This window comes from Anguilla rostrata, chromosome 3 (assembly GCF_018555375.3).
Source record: "Anguilla rostrata isolate EN2019 chromosome 3, ASM1855537v3, whole genome shotgun sequence".
NCBI classification, from domain to species: Eukaryota; Metazoa; Chordata; class Actinopteri; order Anguilliformes; family Anguillidae; genus Anguilla; species Anguilla rostrata.
In genome coordinates this window covers 27,361,836-27,379,937 of record NC_057935.1, presented here as the reverse complement: position 1 = coordinate 27,379,937, position 18,102 = coordinate 27,361,836, and the positions used below count along the sequence as shown (strand labels likewise).

The 18,102-nt window shown below is 45.9% G+C and overlaps 1 protein-coding gene across 8 annotated transcripts in view; it reads left to right on the top strand.

The window, feature by feature from the left end:
- Positions 1-18,102, top strand: part of cdkl5 (cyclin dependent kinase like 5) — a 103,577-nt gene that overhangs the window by 21,172 nt on the left and 64,303 nt on the right. For all 8 annotated transcript variants that reach the window (XR_010328954.1, XM_064327080.1, XM_064327075.1 and 5 more), the window contains exon 3: positions 3,015-3,049. Coding sequence is in view for 7 of the 8 variants with exons in the window: in XM_064327080.1 (XP_064183150.1) it covers positions 3,015-3,049 (35 nt within the window). In the remaining variant the exon portion in view is untranslated. The remainder of the gene's footprint in view (positions 1-3,014; positions 3,050-18,102) is intronic.

Genomic DNA, 18,102 nt, shown 5'->3' with positions numbered 1-18,102 from the left:
CTGTATACGTTCTCTTCATTTGTATTTATCAGACACACTTTTCCAGAGTGACTTATAAAAGTGCAAACAGGAAACGAGTCTTTACTTATCTCAGTATCACAACTGAAAGCTGGGGTCATTACATAAACATAACCCACGAATGTTTATGAAAAGATTCCTGAACCCACTGTTAGTTAAATCTGTGTACTTTTGTTAACACAACAAACAGCTTACAATTTGATGCAGTGGCACAGAGCAGGAGTAGAGGACTTAAATGTGACCTTGGTTCAGCAGTGCAGCCATTACATTACATTTATTTGGCGGACGCTTTTATCCAAAGCGACGTACAAAAAGTGCATTTCACGGTCATGGACAATTACAAAACACAGTTTCAATAAGATACAATACTTGTTTTGTACAGCTATTTCTAGCCAAGAACACAGTTTAGTTCACACAGTGAACATTATTCTGACCTAACCTCTGCAAAGCCAACTAGGCAGAAGAACAAGCTACAGTATTAGGACAAATACAAATTACAAAAAGGGCTGGGATGGGGCAACATGTAACGAGTGTTATGAAAGGGGGGGGGGGATGGATTTAGAATGAAATATTCAGAGTGGTGGTAGTTAGTCCAGGTATAGTCTGAAGAGATGAGTCTTCAGACCACGGCGGAAGATGGGTAGTGAGGGAGAGGTTCGAAGAGGGACAGGGAGTTTGTTCCACCACTGGGGAGCTAGGGTGGAGAAGCTCTGTGATCCCTTTGCTCGGTTGGGAGGGGGTGCAAGGCGCCCTGCTGCTGCAGATCGGAGTGGTCGAGCAGGCATATAGGATCGAATCATGTCCTGCAAGTAGATAGGGGCTTCTCCTGTTGGCTGCAGTGTAGGCACTATAGGCTGTGTGCCACTACCATAGAATTTAACTATAGCCTAGCTATACACAGTGAAGCAAAGCTTACATATTGGCAGAAACATACTGGAGCTTAAATATTGAAAGTGAGACATTAAAGAATTAAAATATTTATGCTTAAATATTAAAGCTAGATATGAAACAATAAAGTATGCATAGGAAATCTTTGTGTCGATTATTGAGGTGCTATTTCTGCAGTCAGCCTTGGATGTAAGTAAGGAAAGCATTAACAATTTTTGCAAGAACAAATGTGATTTTGCAAAATGCCATGTTTGATGCAAATCAAAGACCACAGAATCTAATGCCAGGCAATGATTTTGGGCTGTTCTGCAGCCACAGGACCTGGGCACCTCAGTCGTTGAGTCCACGATGAATTCCTCTCTATACCAGCATATTGTACAGGAAATATGAGACCTTCTGTCTGACAGCTTAAACTTGCCCAAAAGTGGATCATGTGATAGGACGACGATCCTAACCACTCTTGTAAATCTGTGAGTGAATGGCTGAAAAGGAAAATAATGTGGGTTTTAGAATGGCCAAGGAAAAATCCAGAGCTCAGCCCCATTGGCATGTTGTGTTGGTACACTAAGAGAGCTGTGCACGAAGGAATTCCCTCAAACATCAATGAGCTGAAGCAGTTTTGTAAGGAGGAGTGCGCCAGAATTCCCCTGATGCAATGTAGGAGACTGACAAACTCACGCAGAGAATCATTATTTCAGGTCACTGCTGCTTTCTCACAAACGTCTTATGCATGTTGGCTTACTTTGAATAATGGTTGAATAATTAATGACTGAGTAAAATCTCTTTTGTGTTATTTGTCATATGAGGTTAAATTAATCTACGCTTAGGATTTGATGAGGACTAGTTGAGGCTTAGTTATGTACTGTAAGACCATAGGATTGATGGAGGGTATACTTTCTTTTGCACCTTGCTGTATATTAATATTATAACATTTGTCTGATATGGGATTAGAAACTGCAGCCCTTTGGTCCAGAGCTCTGTGGGTGATGGCCTCGCTCCACGTGTAGTGCTGACAGGTCTAATGGGGGTCTTGCTCTGGTTCCCTGTGTTTTTTGGAGGTTTGGCGTGTCTAGCAGTGATAGGATCTCAGGATGTCCCAGTGCCCCATCTCAGCATCCCAGCACCCAGTGAATGAGGACATGCGCCCAGAAACTCAATATGTGTTAGTTATGGAGGAGTGATCTTTCATAAACCCAGTATTGGGAGGGGGGTTTATGAAAAACAGTCACTGATTGTTTAAGCCTATTGAAAGGTTTTGCATTCTTTCAGCTAAACACAGTGATTGGCTAAAATAAATGAGTCTCTGATATGACATAGGGCCCTGCCCATCTTCTGGTATGATGTCTGTTTGTCAATTTAGCATCAGTCAAATTAAACACGTCACCAGTTACAAGCCCTGAATTATATGAACCTTATAAACAACAAAGTAAATGAATGTGAATTTTAACATGTTTTAGGCTGCATTGAAATGGGGGGAGGGCCAGAGAAAATTCAGTATTCATTCATTGTGTTTCTCATAAACATAGAGAATATTAATTTATCAGTCAACTGAATCACTTCACTCTTTACTTTACATCACAGCTGGCCATTGGCACACTCTGCGCCGCGTTCCCACTGTATAAATATAAACGTTTCTATTATTGGCATTAGCATTGTTTGTGAAGAATTGTTTCCTAGCATATTGGTCCAATTCAGAATGTAGGCCAACACTCATCTTAATCCACTTTTAGTGCATTTATTCTATGGCCGTGGCAGCTGCTGAGCTGAAAATTGATGGAGTGGAACAATTCCCTTTAAACTGATTATTGGTTTCGACCTGTTTTCAGTCATTTTCCTTTATTAACAATACGGCGATTAATTCATGGAGTGCTCAGCATCATTGGATATAACCAGTTCTCCTCTATTAGGCGAATAATAACATTATATGCAGTGCAAAATTGTGTGCATTTTATCAATTACATGGATAAGTGCTAACCTGAACATGATACAGCCGTGTTTTTTTAAAAAGGGGCGGGTCACGGAAAATGTAAGCAGTTGTCCTGGATTGGGAACCTTGGAGACCAGCGGGCCCGAAGCATTAAACCTCTCTCTCTCATCTCCCCCCACAGGAGCCTATGGAGTGGTCCTGAAGTGCCGGCACAAGGTAAGCCCAGGGCTCCGCCCTGCGCCTCACTCAAACATTTCGTGACACCGTCGTGACACGCGACGCGCACCGGAGCCCAAACCCAACGTCGCGAGCGCGGGAACGTTAAAAAAAAAAACACCGCCGTTTAATCTGCTCGGCGCGCGGGGCGACAGGATCGCGGGGTGCTCCTGCCTTCATTAGCGCTCATCAGCGCTCGTTAATAACGGGGAGGTAATCCTCCGGGCGCTCGGCGGAACCGAGGGGGAATTAAAGCTCAGACGCGTGACAGGAGCGGGCCCCCGTCTGTAATGTATTCGTGCAGGGGGGGCACGATTGGAGCCGGGAGGCATTTGTGTAATTTGTCATTTTAATTCCCCTGGATCGCGAGAGAAATCTGATGAAATCAGAAAGGTGGCTGAGGGTTCCGTCCGTTAACAGCACCGCGGACCTCGTCTGTCAGACGGTGCGTCTTTTTTTTAAGGGCAGCGGGGACGGTAATTGCGATGTCTGATCAGGTGTTCCGCAGATGAAGCTGCCGAGCGGGTTTTTAAAAGGCTTAATCTTTCCTGTTTGTGTCCCGCCGTTACCGAAAGATCCTTTGAGTGTCTCATTGAGGTAAGCGGTTCTGGGGTCCCGCTGCATTGCGGCCCCTGAACTGTATCGGACTTGATTGTTCTTGATTAGTCGCTTAATGTCCTTTTGAAGGATGATTTGCTCTCTTGAGGCCGCATTTTGTCAGAAATGGCCGAGCGTGCCGCGTGGGATTAAGTGTCCTTGTGAGACCTCGGCAGCGAACCTTTTGTCCCCGGATGGCACCGAGCGGCTGGCTAGTAGAGCTGCTGCAGGTACGAGGCCGGACGCAGGGGTTCCCGGGAAAGTTTTTAGATATTATTTACAGGACTTTATACCAAGTGGTCCAACAAAAAAAAAAGAAAATCAAAATACAAAAAAAAAGCCTAATGAACTAGATTGACCCAAATGAACAAACCGTGCTACCCTCCATTGCTGTAGCTAGCCTCCTAAATGTGTGACTGTGACCCGTAGCTCCATAGCTCAACATGCGATTGGCGATGGCGGCGCCCCGGCTATGGGTGAGTTCTGTCTGCTAGGGGTCTGCTGGTGGATTGCCCGCCCAGGGACTGCATACTAAAGCCGCACATGAAAAGTCTTCCCCCGACTGCGCTCTCGGCTGTGGTCTGTAGTGTGAAAAGAAGCAGCTGGTTGACGCCACGCGTTTCGGACATGAACGGTGGATGTATGCACTGTCCAGTATCAGCAGTGGTGTTCCTGCATGGCTGCAAATAATTGGACATTCCAAATCAGGAGGAGAATTGGATATGTACTGCTCCACGTTGGGTGCTAAATAGTCTTTTTTTTTTTTTTTTTTAAGAAAAAAAATCTGTGGTGTGCAGATGCCTGATCACTGAAATCAGGCCATTTGTGGAAAATGAGGAATACAAAGCAAATGACAATCTGCATTAAATTAAAGCTTAATGAAAACATTAGGGAAAAAGTTGTACACCTGTTCTACAACCTCAATTGATCAAGATATCATCTCTATTAAAAACTATCATGCACAGTACAGTAAGTCCCCCAGGACCAAGTTTCAAAACTCCACGGTGAGAATGCGGATGCTATGAATTAGCCTTTTCGGTGTTTCAATGTTGAAACCTGTTTTAATTTCATAGAATGAATGACTTGTATATAAAATATGTTATATAAACTTCTGCTCTCTCACTGTAACAGCATTTAACACAGTGAGAATTAGGGATGGAGGGGGATTTGTGTTTGCATCTGTTTGTATTTATACTATTTGTATTTGTATTCGTCTTTGTTCAACCAACAAAATTATTTGTATTTGTATTCGGATAATACCGGAAAGTGGGTGGAGTTTAGCTCGGAAGCTGTATTAAATGCCAAAAATCCCAGATTTTTGCCATTATAATGACACTGCTATTGTTGAGTTATTAAAGCATTAAAGTCATGGTTTTACAATGGCATCAGTAATAATCCAGTTTAACAACAGGTAATTTGCTTTTTAAAGCTGTATTTAACAAACAATGACCTATTTGTCATATGTATGTGTAGCCATAGCAGGCTTTTATAACACTGAGGTGAACAGTCAAATCAAATTTCAGGCATAGGCAAAATGATTTTATAAATCAAAACATAGTTACTCACCCTTACTCTGAACTTTACTCTGAGTACAAACTGCATGAACCCTACCACCAGCCCTACCCGACGGTCTCTGAAGTCAATTATAAACTGAAAAAAATGCCTTCATAAGTAAAAAATATATATATTCTCATCCTCATTATGAACTACTGTGTGCCATGAACCCCTAATGAAATTTTTTAAAAACTATAGAATGTAAGGCTAAAATGTTTTGTTGTTTTTTTTGTTTAATACTTTTTCTTCCATTTATTGTTGAAGCCCCACTTTACCTGTGTTTTCTTTTGATTTGCGTAAGATTGGGTAAAAGAAAAAACCAAAAAGCTTCCCTGGGTGGAACACATCTTCAGCTTTACTCAAACTTTTCCAAGTGGTATTTTGTGAAGGCAAACTCGTGCACATGAGCTGGGAGCAATCTAGAGCGATGGTGAGACACAACATCCCTTGCTATACTGAAAAATTGCTTGAAACACTCGTTGAGGGCAGGTCAGATATTTTAGAGCCACATGAGCCAGTGCTGGGTGTGTCATTCGCCTACGACCTGTGTCTGTTTTAACTCTAGAAAGGCCGCATTTTTTGCTACCGTTTCTCTGATGGCCAGTGGTGTCAGACAAATCCAGCCTTACAGCATCGATTTCTGCACCAGCAGCGACCTCATTTCATAAAGATTACGAAACCATGTATTGAAAAAACTCTTTTCTTGAAATGAAGGACACAGCTGAATCAATTTCAAGGTTTGTTTTTCTAAATTATGGCTGTATTTTATGTAGGCTAATGGAAAATGTATCGAGGCGTATTACAGGAACACTGAGAAAAGCGCTAAAATGTTCATGACGTAACGCAAAATTGAAAAGTAGTTGAAGAAATACAAAGTGCAATATTTCTCAAAGTAATTTCTTAGTTCGTTCAGCACATTTCTCCCTCCCTTCTCCTAGGAGTGTGCTTTTACATAGCCTGTACACCATCGCTCTCCTCTTCTCAATTCCACAGAGAATGTGCAGCTTTGGTGGTTTGCTGGGACCACACGCACACAAATCGCTTATATTTCACGCAGTTGCCGTGTAGCTATTCTATTCCGTTTATTCAAAGTCTTATTCAAAGTTTCAGCGAAAAGCCGAAAATATGTCGGTGGAATTATCTCATATAATTGTCGCTGGCTTTATAAGCCTATCATTTCTATAACTTCAGCGTCCACAATTATTCATCCCCACCCTAAAGGCTTTATCAACTTCATCACAATTGCAGTGAATTAATTTTCTATGATTATACGTGCGAAATTAGTTGCCATAACGCTTCATTGGGAAATTCATATCAAAGCGCCTGTCGTTCAATTGTTGAATAGCATGCCGGAGTAGACAGCAACACAATCGCACCTGGGTAAAAGCACCTGTTGTTGTCTGTTGTCTGGCGGGGGGTTTTGTGATGAAAATGGCACAGACTGCCTATATTTCTTTACTGAGTCGATTTTGTTTTGCTAATTTTAAAAACGCTGTTAATTCAAGCCAAATTATTAAGGAAAGTCGTGGAAGGAGGAGGATATAGCATTCATGGCTTTGGAGTAATTTTTATTTTAAAGCCCCACAAAGCCCCATGGCATCACTCTAGGCCTATCTAGTGTTAAGATAAACTGTTACTCGCTGTCTCTCTACAGGTGTGTCTGTATCTAATTGAGAAACTTGGCACTGATTTCTGAGCGATTGGCATCAAAGAGGTGGGAAGAATCAGAATCGCAATAATATTGGCCAAATTCGGGAGGAGAAAATATTTGGGGAGAATGCATTACTTGAGCATTGCCGAATATGGTATTTGTATTTGGCGCTTCCCTAGTGAGCATGAGGAGCTTCACAGATGGACACAGAACACGTTTGTCTTTTGTTGTTTGGCTGTTTTTAGTCTTCAGTGGCTAGCAGCCCATATGACTGAATTCTTTCATTTTTTTAACAGCTTAAGTTGGGAATACTTGTTTTATAAATCAAATTTTAGACAATAATGTGTTTTGTAAATCTGTGTTAAAATGAGAGGCCACAATGATCTTTGTCACGACGGAAACCTCTGTCGACTTAAAAAAACTAAACCATTGTTTGCCTAAAACTCCTCTACAGAAATAGAACATACTGTCCAGCCATCCATTTTCTAAACCGCTTACACCTGGTCAGGGTTGAGGGGGGGGGGGGGGGCTGGACCCTATCCCAGCATGCAGTGGGCGAGAGGCAGGAATATACCCTGGACAGATCGGCAATCCATCGCAGGGCCCACACACCATTCACTCACACATTCATACCTCGAGGCTGCTTCAGACCGTCCAGTTTACCTAACCTGCATGTCTTTGGACTGTGGGAGGAAATCGGAGTACCCAGAGGAAACCCACACGGACACTGCGAGAACATGCAAACTCCACACAGAAAGGCCCTCGTCAGGATTTAAACTCGGTACGTTCTCGTGAGGCAACGGCTGTACTCCCTGCACCACCTTGCTGTCTCGAGCATGCATGAAATATATGATGAAATATATGAACAATATCAGAAAATATATGGACAATGCATGGTCAAATGTACAAGGTCAAATGTTATAGCAGCTTTCAAATATTGCAGTATTTTTTAAACACTTCTTGTGAAATATGTGTATCATATTTTCTAGGAAGTCCACATATTTACATTTATTGCACCGTACTGGTACCTGTGGGATCTTGACATGGTTTGGTGCGTTTTGGAACCGAGCAGAAGGGCATCATCTGTTGTCAAACGTTTCATACTTGTATCTGGCATATATGCATACATTTTGCTGTGAGTGCACGTGTTCAGAACATTTTTTTCTGTTCACACAAACCACTTCTGCTGAAAGTTGCACGGTCACAAAGATCTGGGCTGCACACGATCAACCAACCAACCAACCACATCAGAGCCTGTGCAGACAGCCATTTCAACCTCAGACAAAACTCCAGTTGTGTCATTTTGACCCCTGTGGTTACTGTGGTCTCCTGTTATGAGCTGGCCTGAAGACATCTGTCATGCCGGCGAGTATAAGATGAGAATGCTGTCAGGGACAGGTGAGTGACCTTTGACCTGTCACTCTGACGCGCTGTTGTGCGTAGTGTGCTGCTGACGCATAGCTGCATGGTGGCTCGCATAGAGGGCGCCTTGCTCTTGTGCTGGGGTTCAGTGCATTGACCACGCCTCACCGTGGCTGCAAAACATTTTACAGTTACACCCTCGTCGTTAATCGATCAGCTATTCTGGCAGGAAACACAAACCAGGTCAGTTCACACCACCTCTTGTTAACGGCCCTGTTTATTGAAACCACAGCTGGCGTGCCATTAGCAGCTTCGAATCAGGCATCGATCAGCCTTCCCTGTCCGAGCAGTCGGGAGTGAGATACCTGTGGCACGGGGCCCACGGAGGACAGGTACAGGGCCGATTCTGAGGCTGCTGTTCACAGCTTTAAAGACCCCTGTTTACCTACTGCGTGCTCTCACCTGTAAACTGCAGTTTATCAGTTACATTTCCAAGCAATGGGCCTCATTCACAAAACATTTCTTAAATTATCTCTTTTGTTCTTAAAAATGTTCCTACAAAAAAGCAATATGAGATTTATGACACATGTGCAGACCTTTGTTTTTGTGCATATCCAAGGTGTATGAGATGATGAATTCTGTTTGTAAATTTTATGTGCAATCCTGTTCATGTGATTAGCATAAGGAAACAGCCATGAACAAATACAGATATGAAAAATAAAAGACGAATGCCGGAATGTTCTTGGAAACGTTCTTACGCACACCAGTTTACGGTCAAATGTGACCGTACACCTGTTTTGTGAATCAGGCTTCTCACAGTTTTTTTTTTTGTATTTGCAAGATATTATTTGACTGTCTTGAAGGAATAGGAGAAATACTCACCGATTCTCAATATAAAAATTTCAAATGAAATGTTGTGCATGCTATGCGGGAGATTCATATAGAGACGGGTGGGGAAGGATATTGATTGAAACAATGTCACAGCACATTAAGGGATATTTTCCTAGTCTAGTGCAGGAACCAGTAACCATGAGCAGGAGCCAAGGCTGATTTCCTATTGGCTGGTTCCAGCTGACTACCCATTGGCTGGTTGCGGCGCTGCAGTGGGAAAGGGGTCACAGATCTGCAGCTCGCCACCCACCACTCGCTTGTAAGTAGGGCAGCGTCAGGGACAGCGGCAGGCTAAACTGATGCGCTTCCTGCTCATTCAGTCGGATGAAAGAAATATCATCCATACAAACATACAGCCCACCTGGAACTAAACCTAAGCCAGTCTGGCCACAGCTCCACGATGGGGGGAAAAAACATGTACTGTCATGTGTCCTATTTATTCTGTGTGACTGCCGGCATTTTGATTTAATCCTTTTAGATAATATTTCGAGGCCATAAATTATTTGGTTTAAATTTAGTTGCTAAAAAATTGCTTTGGTGGACTCTGAGAAACTCAATAAGCATGAGAGAGAAAGGGGGAAAATATAGTGAATTGTTTTAAGCCAGCCAACTCTTCAAATGAAAGATGGGACTTGTCAATATTTTATACTCCTTTGCTCTTTAGTGTGGTCGATTTCAAGTTAGGGCTCCGTCAGGCTTAAAGAGCTCCAAGACAGATAATGGTGGATTATGAAGACTATTTCACTTTTTTTATGAACCATTCTATCAATAGTAATTTCATGTTTTTCTTTGAAAAAGCTGTGCAGCAAACCCACTGCTAACTGTGCCCGGGTGTTGTCTCTTGCCGCTGCCTGTGTCATTTGGGGGCAACGTGAACAGCACTGCCCTGGTTCATGAGCCGTGATTATTGAGCTTCATAATTCGCTTTATAATTCACTATGATATATGTAAAGCCATTTGCAGAAGCAGCTGCAGAAGCGAAGGTCTCTGTTACGTGGCGCTGCATTGCTAGCATTAGCATTAGACTTTGATTATGGCAACACTGTCAGGCCTTCAGCCTTTCACTGCTGTCTCTACTCCCTGTAATTGTCACTTAATTTCACAAGCTTACTCCTTAAGGTGTGTGTGTGTGTGTGTCCTTTTATCAGCTTTAATGATATGGTGTCCCATTTTTCAAAGAAAAGTCAAAAAGGGATGGAGTTCTCCTGCCAGTGCTTTGAGCCAGTAAAAAAATTGGACAGTAAGAAAAGAAAAATGCTCCATATACTACAAAAGATGAAATCCAGGTTAGCGAAAATGATTTGTTTACAGTATAACTGGTATGCAATTTGTGCTCAAGTGATTAAGTGAAAATGAACAAACATGACCAGTGCAAATTGTCCAAAAGCAAGCAAAATAAATAATTCATTATTACAATTTCAAAACTATTTGCAAGTTAAAATAAAATTTTTAAAATTTGTGGAACTGTTTTCTTGCGTATGGACATCAACATAAATCGGTCGTGTGGAAGTGCCATCGTCTGATCACCGTAGTCAGGGTCCTGAATCCTCGTGTGGTATTTCTGGTGGGGTTCCTGTGGCTCTGAGCGAGAGACTCCACCCATTCCCCCCCCCCCCATCTTGTGTGTGTGTGCCGCCTGCGGCTCTAAGGACAAAGCCCCTCCCCCGACCAAGGGCGCGCGGGGAACGCCTCTGTGCGTAAGCGACCCGTTCTTTCCCTTGTCGCGGCCCCCTCGCTCTGCGAGAGACGGCGCATCGATCGCAGGGGAGCACCGGCGGGGCTGGCCGTTCCCGCCCCAGGTGTGCCGGAGGCCCGCAACGCGTCCAAACATGCCCCGGTGTTCCGCTTCAGGCCTCCGCGTTATCGCGACCCCGTCTTTTGTGCTTGCGTCACCGTGTGTGTGCTGATGGTGTACCCCCGATGTCGGGCTTTGCGGGTTAAACGCAAAAGCTAGATCCTAGAAAAGGACTCGTCGTTTCTGCTAAATTTGAAGAATAGCTCCCCATCTCTTCACCTTGTTTAGTTTGTGATATGGGCCCAGTTATAAAAATAATGAGTTTAATACATGCTGTCTATGCTCGTGTGACGCAGATATAGAGCACACGGATTAATTGGTTCTAGATGTGTACGAGCGGGTTAAGGCCTCTCTGTTGTTGTTTTGGTGCGCATTGTGGGGTTGTTATTTTTGGCGAACGGGCTTGTTGGAAATGCTCCGCTGCTATTTTCGGAGAAATTGAAAATGGATGGGCTCGGCTCGCAGGAACAGGCGTGTTCTCACGGAGACTTCCCGCAGAGCCGAATAAAGGGACGCGCAGCGGCACCGCGCCCTAAAATTCTCCCCCAGATTTCCCCTCGATACCAGACCACCGCCATCTGCACCCTGATCCCAGCAGTACTCTCTGTGTCGGGCTCCATCAGAAGGGCTGTTCTCTGTGCGTCAGGCTCCATCAGAAGGGCTGTTCAGCGCGCTCCTGTTTAGCTCCGCGCGCGCGCATGTGTGTGTCGTGCCGGCAGCTTTATTTTTAGCCTGTGTGGCCGGCGGAGCTCACCCAGCGGGTTCTCTTAGCGCGTCACGCGCGCGGCCGCCGCTTCTCCTGTTTTACGCACGGAGGTCGAGTCCCCCGCTCGCGGCTCCCCACCCCGCCTCACCGCGCCCTCTTGTTGGCGAGTTTGGTGATGTCCGCAATGTCCGCCAAGCTCCGGGTACGTGCCCTGAGCGGTGATTTGGGGGAGGGGGAGGGGGGTGTCCGGTCTCAGCTTGCCCACAGAGCCAGGGGGGAACCTTAAACCTCACCACACACGCTATCCCTGGCAGCAAGATGCAGTATTAAATTTTTATCAGCCCGTACCGGAGCGCCCTGTGACCTTCAGTTCACCCCGCGGACTCCTTATCTGGGCCAGAGACGGCGGCTGCGCCCGTAGCTGTAGCCTCGTGTAGGGTGACTGTGCCCGTAGCTGTAGCCTCGTTTAGGGTGACTGTGCCCGTAGCTGTAGTTGGCGTTTAGGGTGACTGCGCCCGTAGCTGTAGCCTCGTTTAGGGTGACTGTGCCCGTAGCTGTAGCTGCGTTTAGGGTGACTGTGCCCGTAGCTGTAGCTGCGTTTAGGGTGACTGCGCCCGTAGCTGTAGCTGTGTTTAGGGTGACTGTGCCCGTAGCTGTAGTTGGCGTTTAGGGAGAGTGCGCCCGTAGCTGTAGCTGCGTTTAGGGCGACTGCGTCCGTAGCTGTAGCTGTGTTTAGGGTGACTGTGCCCGTAGCTGTAGCTGTGTTTAGGGCGACTGCGCCCGTAGCTGTAGCTGGCGTTTAGGGCGACTGTGCCCGTAGCTGTAGCTGCGTTTAGGGTGACTGTGCCCGTAGCTGTAGCTGGCGTTTAGGGTGACTGTGCCCATAGCTGTAGCTGCGTTTAGGGTGACTGTGCCCGTAGCTGTAGCTGCGTTTAGGGCGGCTGTGCCCGTAGCTGTAGTTGGCGTTTAGGGTGACTGCGCCCGTAGCTGTAGCTGGCGTTTAGGGCGGCTGCGCCCGTAGCTGTAGCTGCGTTTAGGGTGACTGTGCCCGTAGCTGTAGCTGTGTTTAGGGCGACTGCGCCCGTAGCTGTAGCTGCGTTTAGGGTGACTGCGCCCGTAGCTGTAGCTGCGTTTAGGGTGACTGTGCCCGTAGCTGTAGCTGCGTTTTGTTGGTAACCAGAAATGTTGCCAAGAACAATAGTGACCGTCGTTCCAGGTAGAAGCAGATCCGAAGTTAGTGTTTAAAATCAGGAAGCATTTATTATACAGAAAGCCAGCAACAGGGATTCACAAGAATGTCCCATTCAACTGTTGGAGTTTGTGGAGTTTATACAGTTACATTTACATATATTCAAATTTGTGCGCAGAATACAGCATGAACTCTGATTGGTTGTTTGTTATACAGAGTTGCCCTATAGGCTGCAATTTCTACCACTGTGTCTTATTGGTTGTCTTTGTAAAACAATGGCGGACTCTCACATGCACGTGAGGTTTTGGAATACACAAATCTGTCTGTCTCCTACAGCACAAACTTTCTGTATCCTAACAGTTTAGGGTGACTGCGCCTGTAGCTGTAGTTGGCGTTTAGGGTGACTGTGCCCGTAGCTGTATCTGCGTTTAGGGTGACTGCGCCCGTAGCTGTAGCTGGCGTTTATGGTGACTGTGCCCGTAGCTGTAGCTGGCGTTTAGGGCGGCTGCGCCCGTAGCTGTAGTTGGCGTTTAGGGTGACTGTGCCCGTAGCTGTAGCCGCGTTTAGGGAGAGTGCACCCGTAGCTGTAGTTGGCGTTTAGGGTGACTGCGCCCGTAGCTGTAGCTGGCGTTTAGGGCGGCTGCGCCCGTAGCTGTAGCTGCGTTTAGGGTGACTGCGCCCGTAGCTGTAGCTGCGTTTAGGGTGACTGCGCCCGTAGCTGTAGCTGCGTTTAGGGCGACTGTGCCCGTAGCTGTATCTGCGTTTAGGGTGACTGCGCCCGTAGCTGTAGCTGGCGTTTAGGGTGACTGCGCCCGTAGCTGTAGCTGGCGTTTAGGGTGACTCCGCCCGTAGCTGTAGCTGCGTTTAGGGTGACTGTGCCCGTAGCTGTAGCTGCGTTTATGGTGACTGCGCCCGTAGCTGTAGTTGGCGTTTAGGGTGACTGCGCCCGTAGCTGTAGCTGGCGTTTAGGGCAGCTGTGCCCGTAGCTGTAGCTGCGTTTAGGGTGACTGCGCCCGTAGCTGTAGTTGGCGTTTAGGGTGACTGCGCCCGTAGCTGTAGCTGGCGTTTAGGGTGACTGCGCCCGTAGCTGTAGCTGCGTTTAGGGTGACTGTGCCCGTAGCTGTAGCTGCGTTTAGGGTGACTGTGCCCGTAGCTGTATCTGCGTTTAGGGTGACTGCGCCCGTAGCTGTAGCTGCGTTTAGGGTGACTGCGCCCGTAGCTGTAGCTGGCGTTTAGGGTGACTGCGCCTGTAGCTGTAGTTGGCGTTTAGGGTGACTGTGCCCGTAGCTGTATCTGCGTTTAGGGTGACTGTGCCCGTAGCTGTATCTGCGTTTAGGGTGACTGTGCCCGTAGCTGTATCTGCGTTTAGGGTGACTGTGCCCGTAGCTGTATCTGCGTTTAGGGTGGCTGCACCCGTAGCTGTAGCTGGCGTTTAGGGTGACTGCGCCCGTAGCTGTATCTGCGTTTAGGGTGACTGTGCCCGTAGCTGTAGCTGCGTTTAGGGTGACTGTGCCCGTAGCTGTAGCTGGCGTTTAGGGTGACTGTGCCCGTAGCTGTAGCTGGCGTTTAGGGTGACTGCGCCCGTAGCTGTAGTTGGCGTTTAGGGTGACTGCGCCCGTAGCTGTAGTTGGGTTTAAGGTGACTGTGCCCATAGCTGTAGCTGCGTTTAGGGTGACTGCGCCCGTAGCTGTAGTTGGCGTTTAGGGTGACTGCGCCCGTAGCTGTAGCTGGCGTTTAGGGTGACTGCGCCCGTAGCTGTAGCCGACGTTTAGGGTGACTGCGCCCGTAGCTGTAGCTGTAGTTGGCGTTTAGGGTGACTGCGCCCGTAGCTGTAGCTGTAGTGGCGTTTAGGGTGACTGTGCCCGTAGCTGTAGTTGGCGTTTAGGGTGACTGCGCCCGTAGCTCTAGCTGGCGTTTAGGGCGGCTGTGCCCGTAGCTGTAGCTGACGTTTAGGGCTACTGCTCCCTTGAAGAGCAGCCACGGCTGGAGCATGTTCTGTACCTGCAACGCAAAAACAGTTTGGGTCCACCCTGTGTCCCAAAAAAACAAATCCCATCTAAAAATAAAGGCATCTTTTTCGGGGCAAACTGCAAACTGCACACTGTGCCTGAAGATGTTAGGGCCCTGCAGCCTGTCCCCAGATTCAAGTCTCTTTTTAGAAGTATTTTAGTATCTAAGTTTCTGTTGCCTGATTTTTATCTTTATTTTAAGTGTATTTCTTTATTACTGCATACGTATTGCTATTTTGTTATTGTAAAACACTTTGAATCTGTGGCCTGAGGAGCACTCAACAAATAAGCATTATTATTATTTTTAAATGAATAATTAACCATTATTGGTGTTGTTGATTCCTTCATTATTTTAACCTGCATGACTTGCATGGTCACTTGGCTGCAGTGTAGCGTAGTGGCTAGGGAACGGGGCACATGCTGTAGGTCAGGTTGCAGGTTTAATTCCTCAGTGGCATTGCCATTATACCTTTGAGCAGGGTGCGTAACCTGGATCGGTTTGTACGTATATTATAAATGCACTGCAGGTCTCTGTGGATAAGAGTATGTGGTAAATGGCCTAATATAAATGTGGAGTTCAGTCAGTCCTGTGACTGCAGGTTAAATACAAACACCTTTGTGACACCACCAGAACTGATGAAACTTCTCTGCTGGTACCAATACAATGTGTTTTTCTTCCACTGTTGTTTAGCTGACCTGCAGCTTAGTTCAAGTTCTGCACACAGTTGATGCATCGTTTAGTTCAGAGAAATATGCTAATTGGGTTTAGCATTCTCCACCTATTTTGAGGCTCTCGCATTTCCTGGTTCGCTGTCACTGAACACAATGAGGAGGAGCACGTGTTAAGCTAAACATGAGCGTGTTTTTCATAAACCAAGCCTCGGCTGCAGATTATAATAAGTAGGTGCTCATGCAAGGAATGCAGATATACTGGAAAGCTTTACCTGAATTCTCTCACCTCTGTTACCCCCATTCGCACTCAGCGATACAAGTTTTGCATATAGGAAGAAGGATGTCAGCCAGTAATTCTGATGCTGATTTTAGATGAGAATTTGCATTTTAGCACATAATGGGCCTCATAAGTCTGATGTAACACAGCGCTAGACCTGTATATGGATTTCCGAATCAAAGCATAATTTCTCTGTGGAGAAAATAAACTGTGTCCCTGTCACAGTATGTGATTTAAACCAAAGTTTAAAACTTGGAAGTTTTTATCCGGACACATGTCTCTCTTAAGCGGCTCTGGATCCACTGAATTCTGATGCCGCTTTCCAACCAATATAATTATTTTGCTAACCATGAGCTAACACTGCTAGTGACGTTATTTTCGTCACAGCTAGCCTGCTGGCTTTTCAAGCTGGTCAAAGCTACTGTTAGCCAGCAAAGAAATTTAAGGCAACAATAACAACAACAAAGGTTTTTACAGCTATATATACAACGGTACAAAACAAAAAAATGTATCATTTATGACATTAATGGGTGACAGCAAACTGCTTACTCATGTGAATGGTAGCTTGAAATATAGCCCTGTGTGTGATGTTGTAATTGTGCGATGGACCACTAACCACTTAGCGGTTAGCGATTTGCTTTCTACAATTACGCAGATTTTTTTTAAGATTATGAAAAAAATGGTGAAATTATTCTTTTTTCGTATACAAACAAACGTCCAAATGATATAAATTATTTTGAAGGAATTAGGAAAATGGGTTTTGCTTCTCCCATAGGCAGTCTATTTTTTTGATCCAGAAGTCCTGAGAATGGTAGCAACATTGAAGGGAAATGACGACAACTTCTGAGGCCCGTAGACAAGGTTAGTGCAAGTACCAAACCTGATCCTGGATCAGCGCTCTGAGAAGCTCTGAGGTGCTTAATGAATTCGGGCCCTGATTTAGGATCAGTTTTCCCCATGGTAGGGGACGTGGCCAGTTGTCTCAAGGCCCTGCCTGGACATTACCCTGGCAATAGAGGCCTCTGAGGTAAAGCCCTTCAAATCAGTGACCGAATGACAGTCCATCCCTCGAGTGGCTTTCTGTGTTGTCTTTTGGTTCCTCAGTCAAAGCTGAGCAGTCCCCCTCAGCACCCTGCTCAAAATTAAAACTAGAAGACTGGAAGAAGTGTCCAGAGGTAAGCCTTTGATTTTTGCACGCAAGGAACAGCTTGGTAAATGGGGGTTTAAGTATTGCATAAAATTTCAGGCTCGTTTTTGTAAACTGTGTCTCCACAACCCACCGTCCTGCACTTTATTGGGGTCCTGGCAGTGTCATATGATTAGGGAACTGGCCTTGTAAGGTACACTTTGCAGGTTGAATTCCCAATGTGTGGAGTACTGCAGCTATACCTTTGGCCCTTGATTTTGAGCAAGTCAGTACCCTTAACAGTACAGTGGGACAGCTTAACAGTAAATTGCACATTCATTGTGCATACTGTACACAGGTCTTCCTTTGCAACAATGTACAGTACATGATGTATATGAGGACATTATGGCATAAAACATTACCATAATGTATACTAAAACAGATCCCAATAATGGATCACATTATTGAAAGGGTCATGCAGAAATATATAGTTGTGAAATTGTGAAATGTATCAGTTTTAAGAACCAAAATTAATATAAACAATATACTGTGTCTGAACTGCAATAAGGCACGGGTGGCCAGGGTATGTCATTAATGTTGGCGTTTACATCCAGTGTGTGGCAAAGCTAGAAAATAAATTTTTGTCGTTACGAGACATTTTATTGGACACACAAAGGAAGCTCTTTAGCTAGCTGCAGTGGCTAATACTAATGCACTCCATAATGACAGACTGTGGAGCTGGCCAGCTAATTCCACTAATGCTGAATTATGTAATGCTGTTTGGTGCAGTGATATTCCGGTCCCCAATTAAAATACTTTTTATCCATGATATGCCAGCAGTACATATATGGAAAGAACTCTTACGGGCCAATCAGCAAGCATGAATCTGTTTTGTAATTGGGGAGCATCATCGTGAGCCTGCTTGTCATTCAGACATCCTGTGCGCTCTGTGTCCACTCACTGACCGTCACTCCATTACGGTTACCCTGGTTACCCTGAAGGCCCTCGACGCGGTGCCTGTCAGTGGAGATGCATCAGAGCCCCCCTTTCAGGCCGCCGATCCGTACCTCTCCCGTCAGGCCAGTCACCCAGGGGACCCGCCTGCCGTGGCTGAGCCCGCCCTGACCCACTGACCGGACAGACCGCAGACCTGCACCGGGCCGGGCGCGGGGGTCGCCATGGTTACAGAGCGCTCCCAAGGTCACCCTGACATGATGCGCAGCT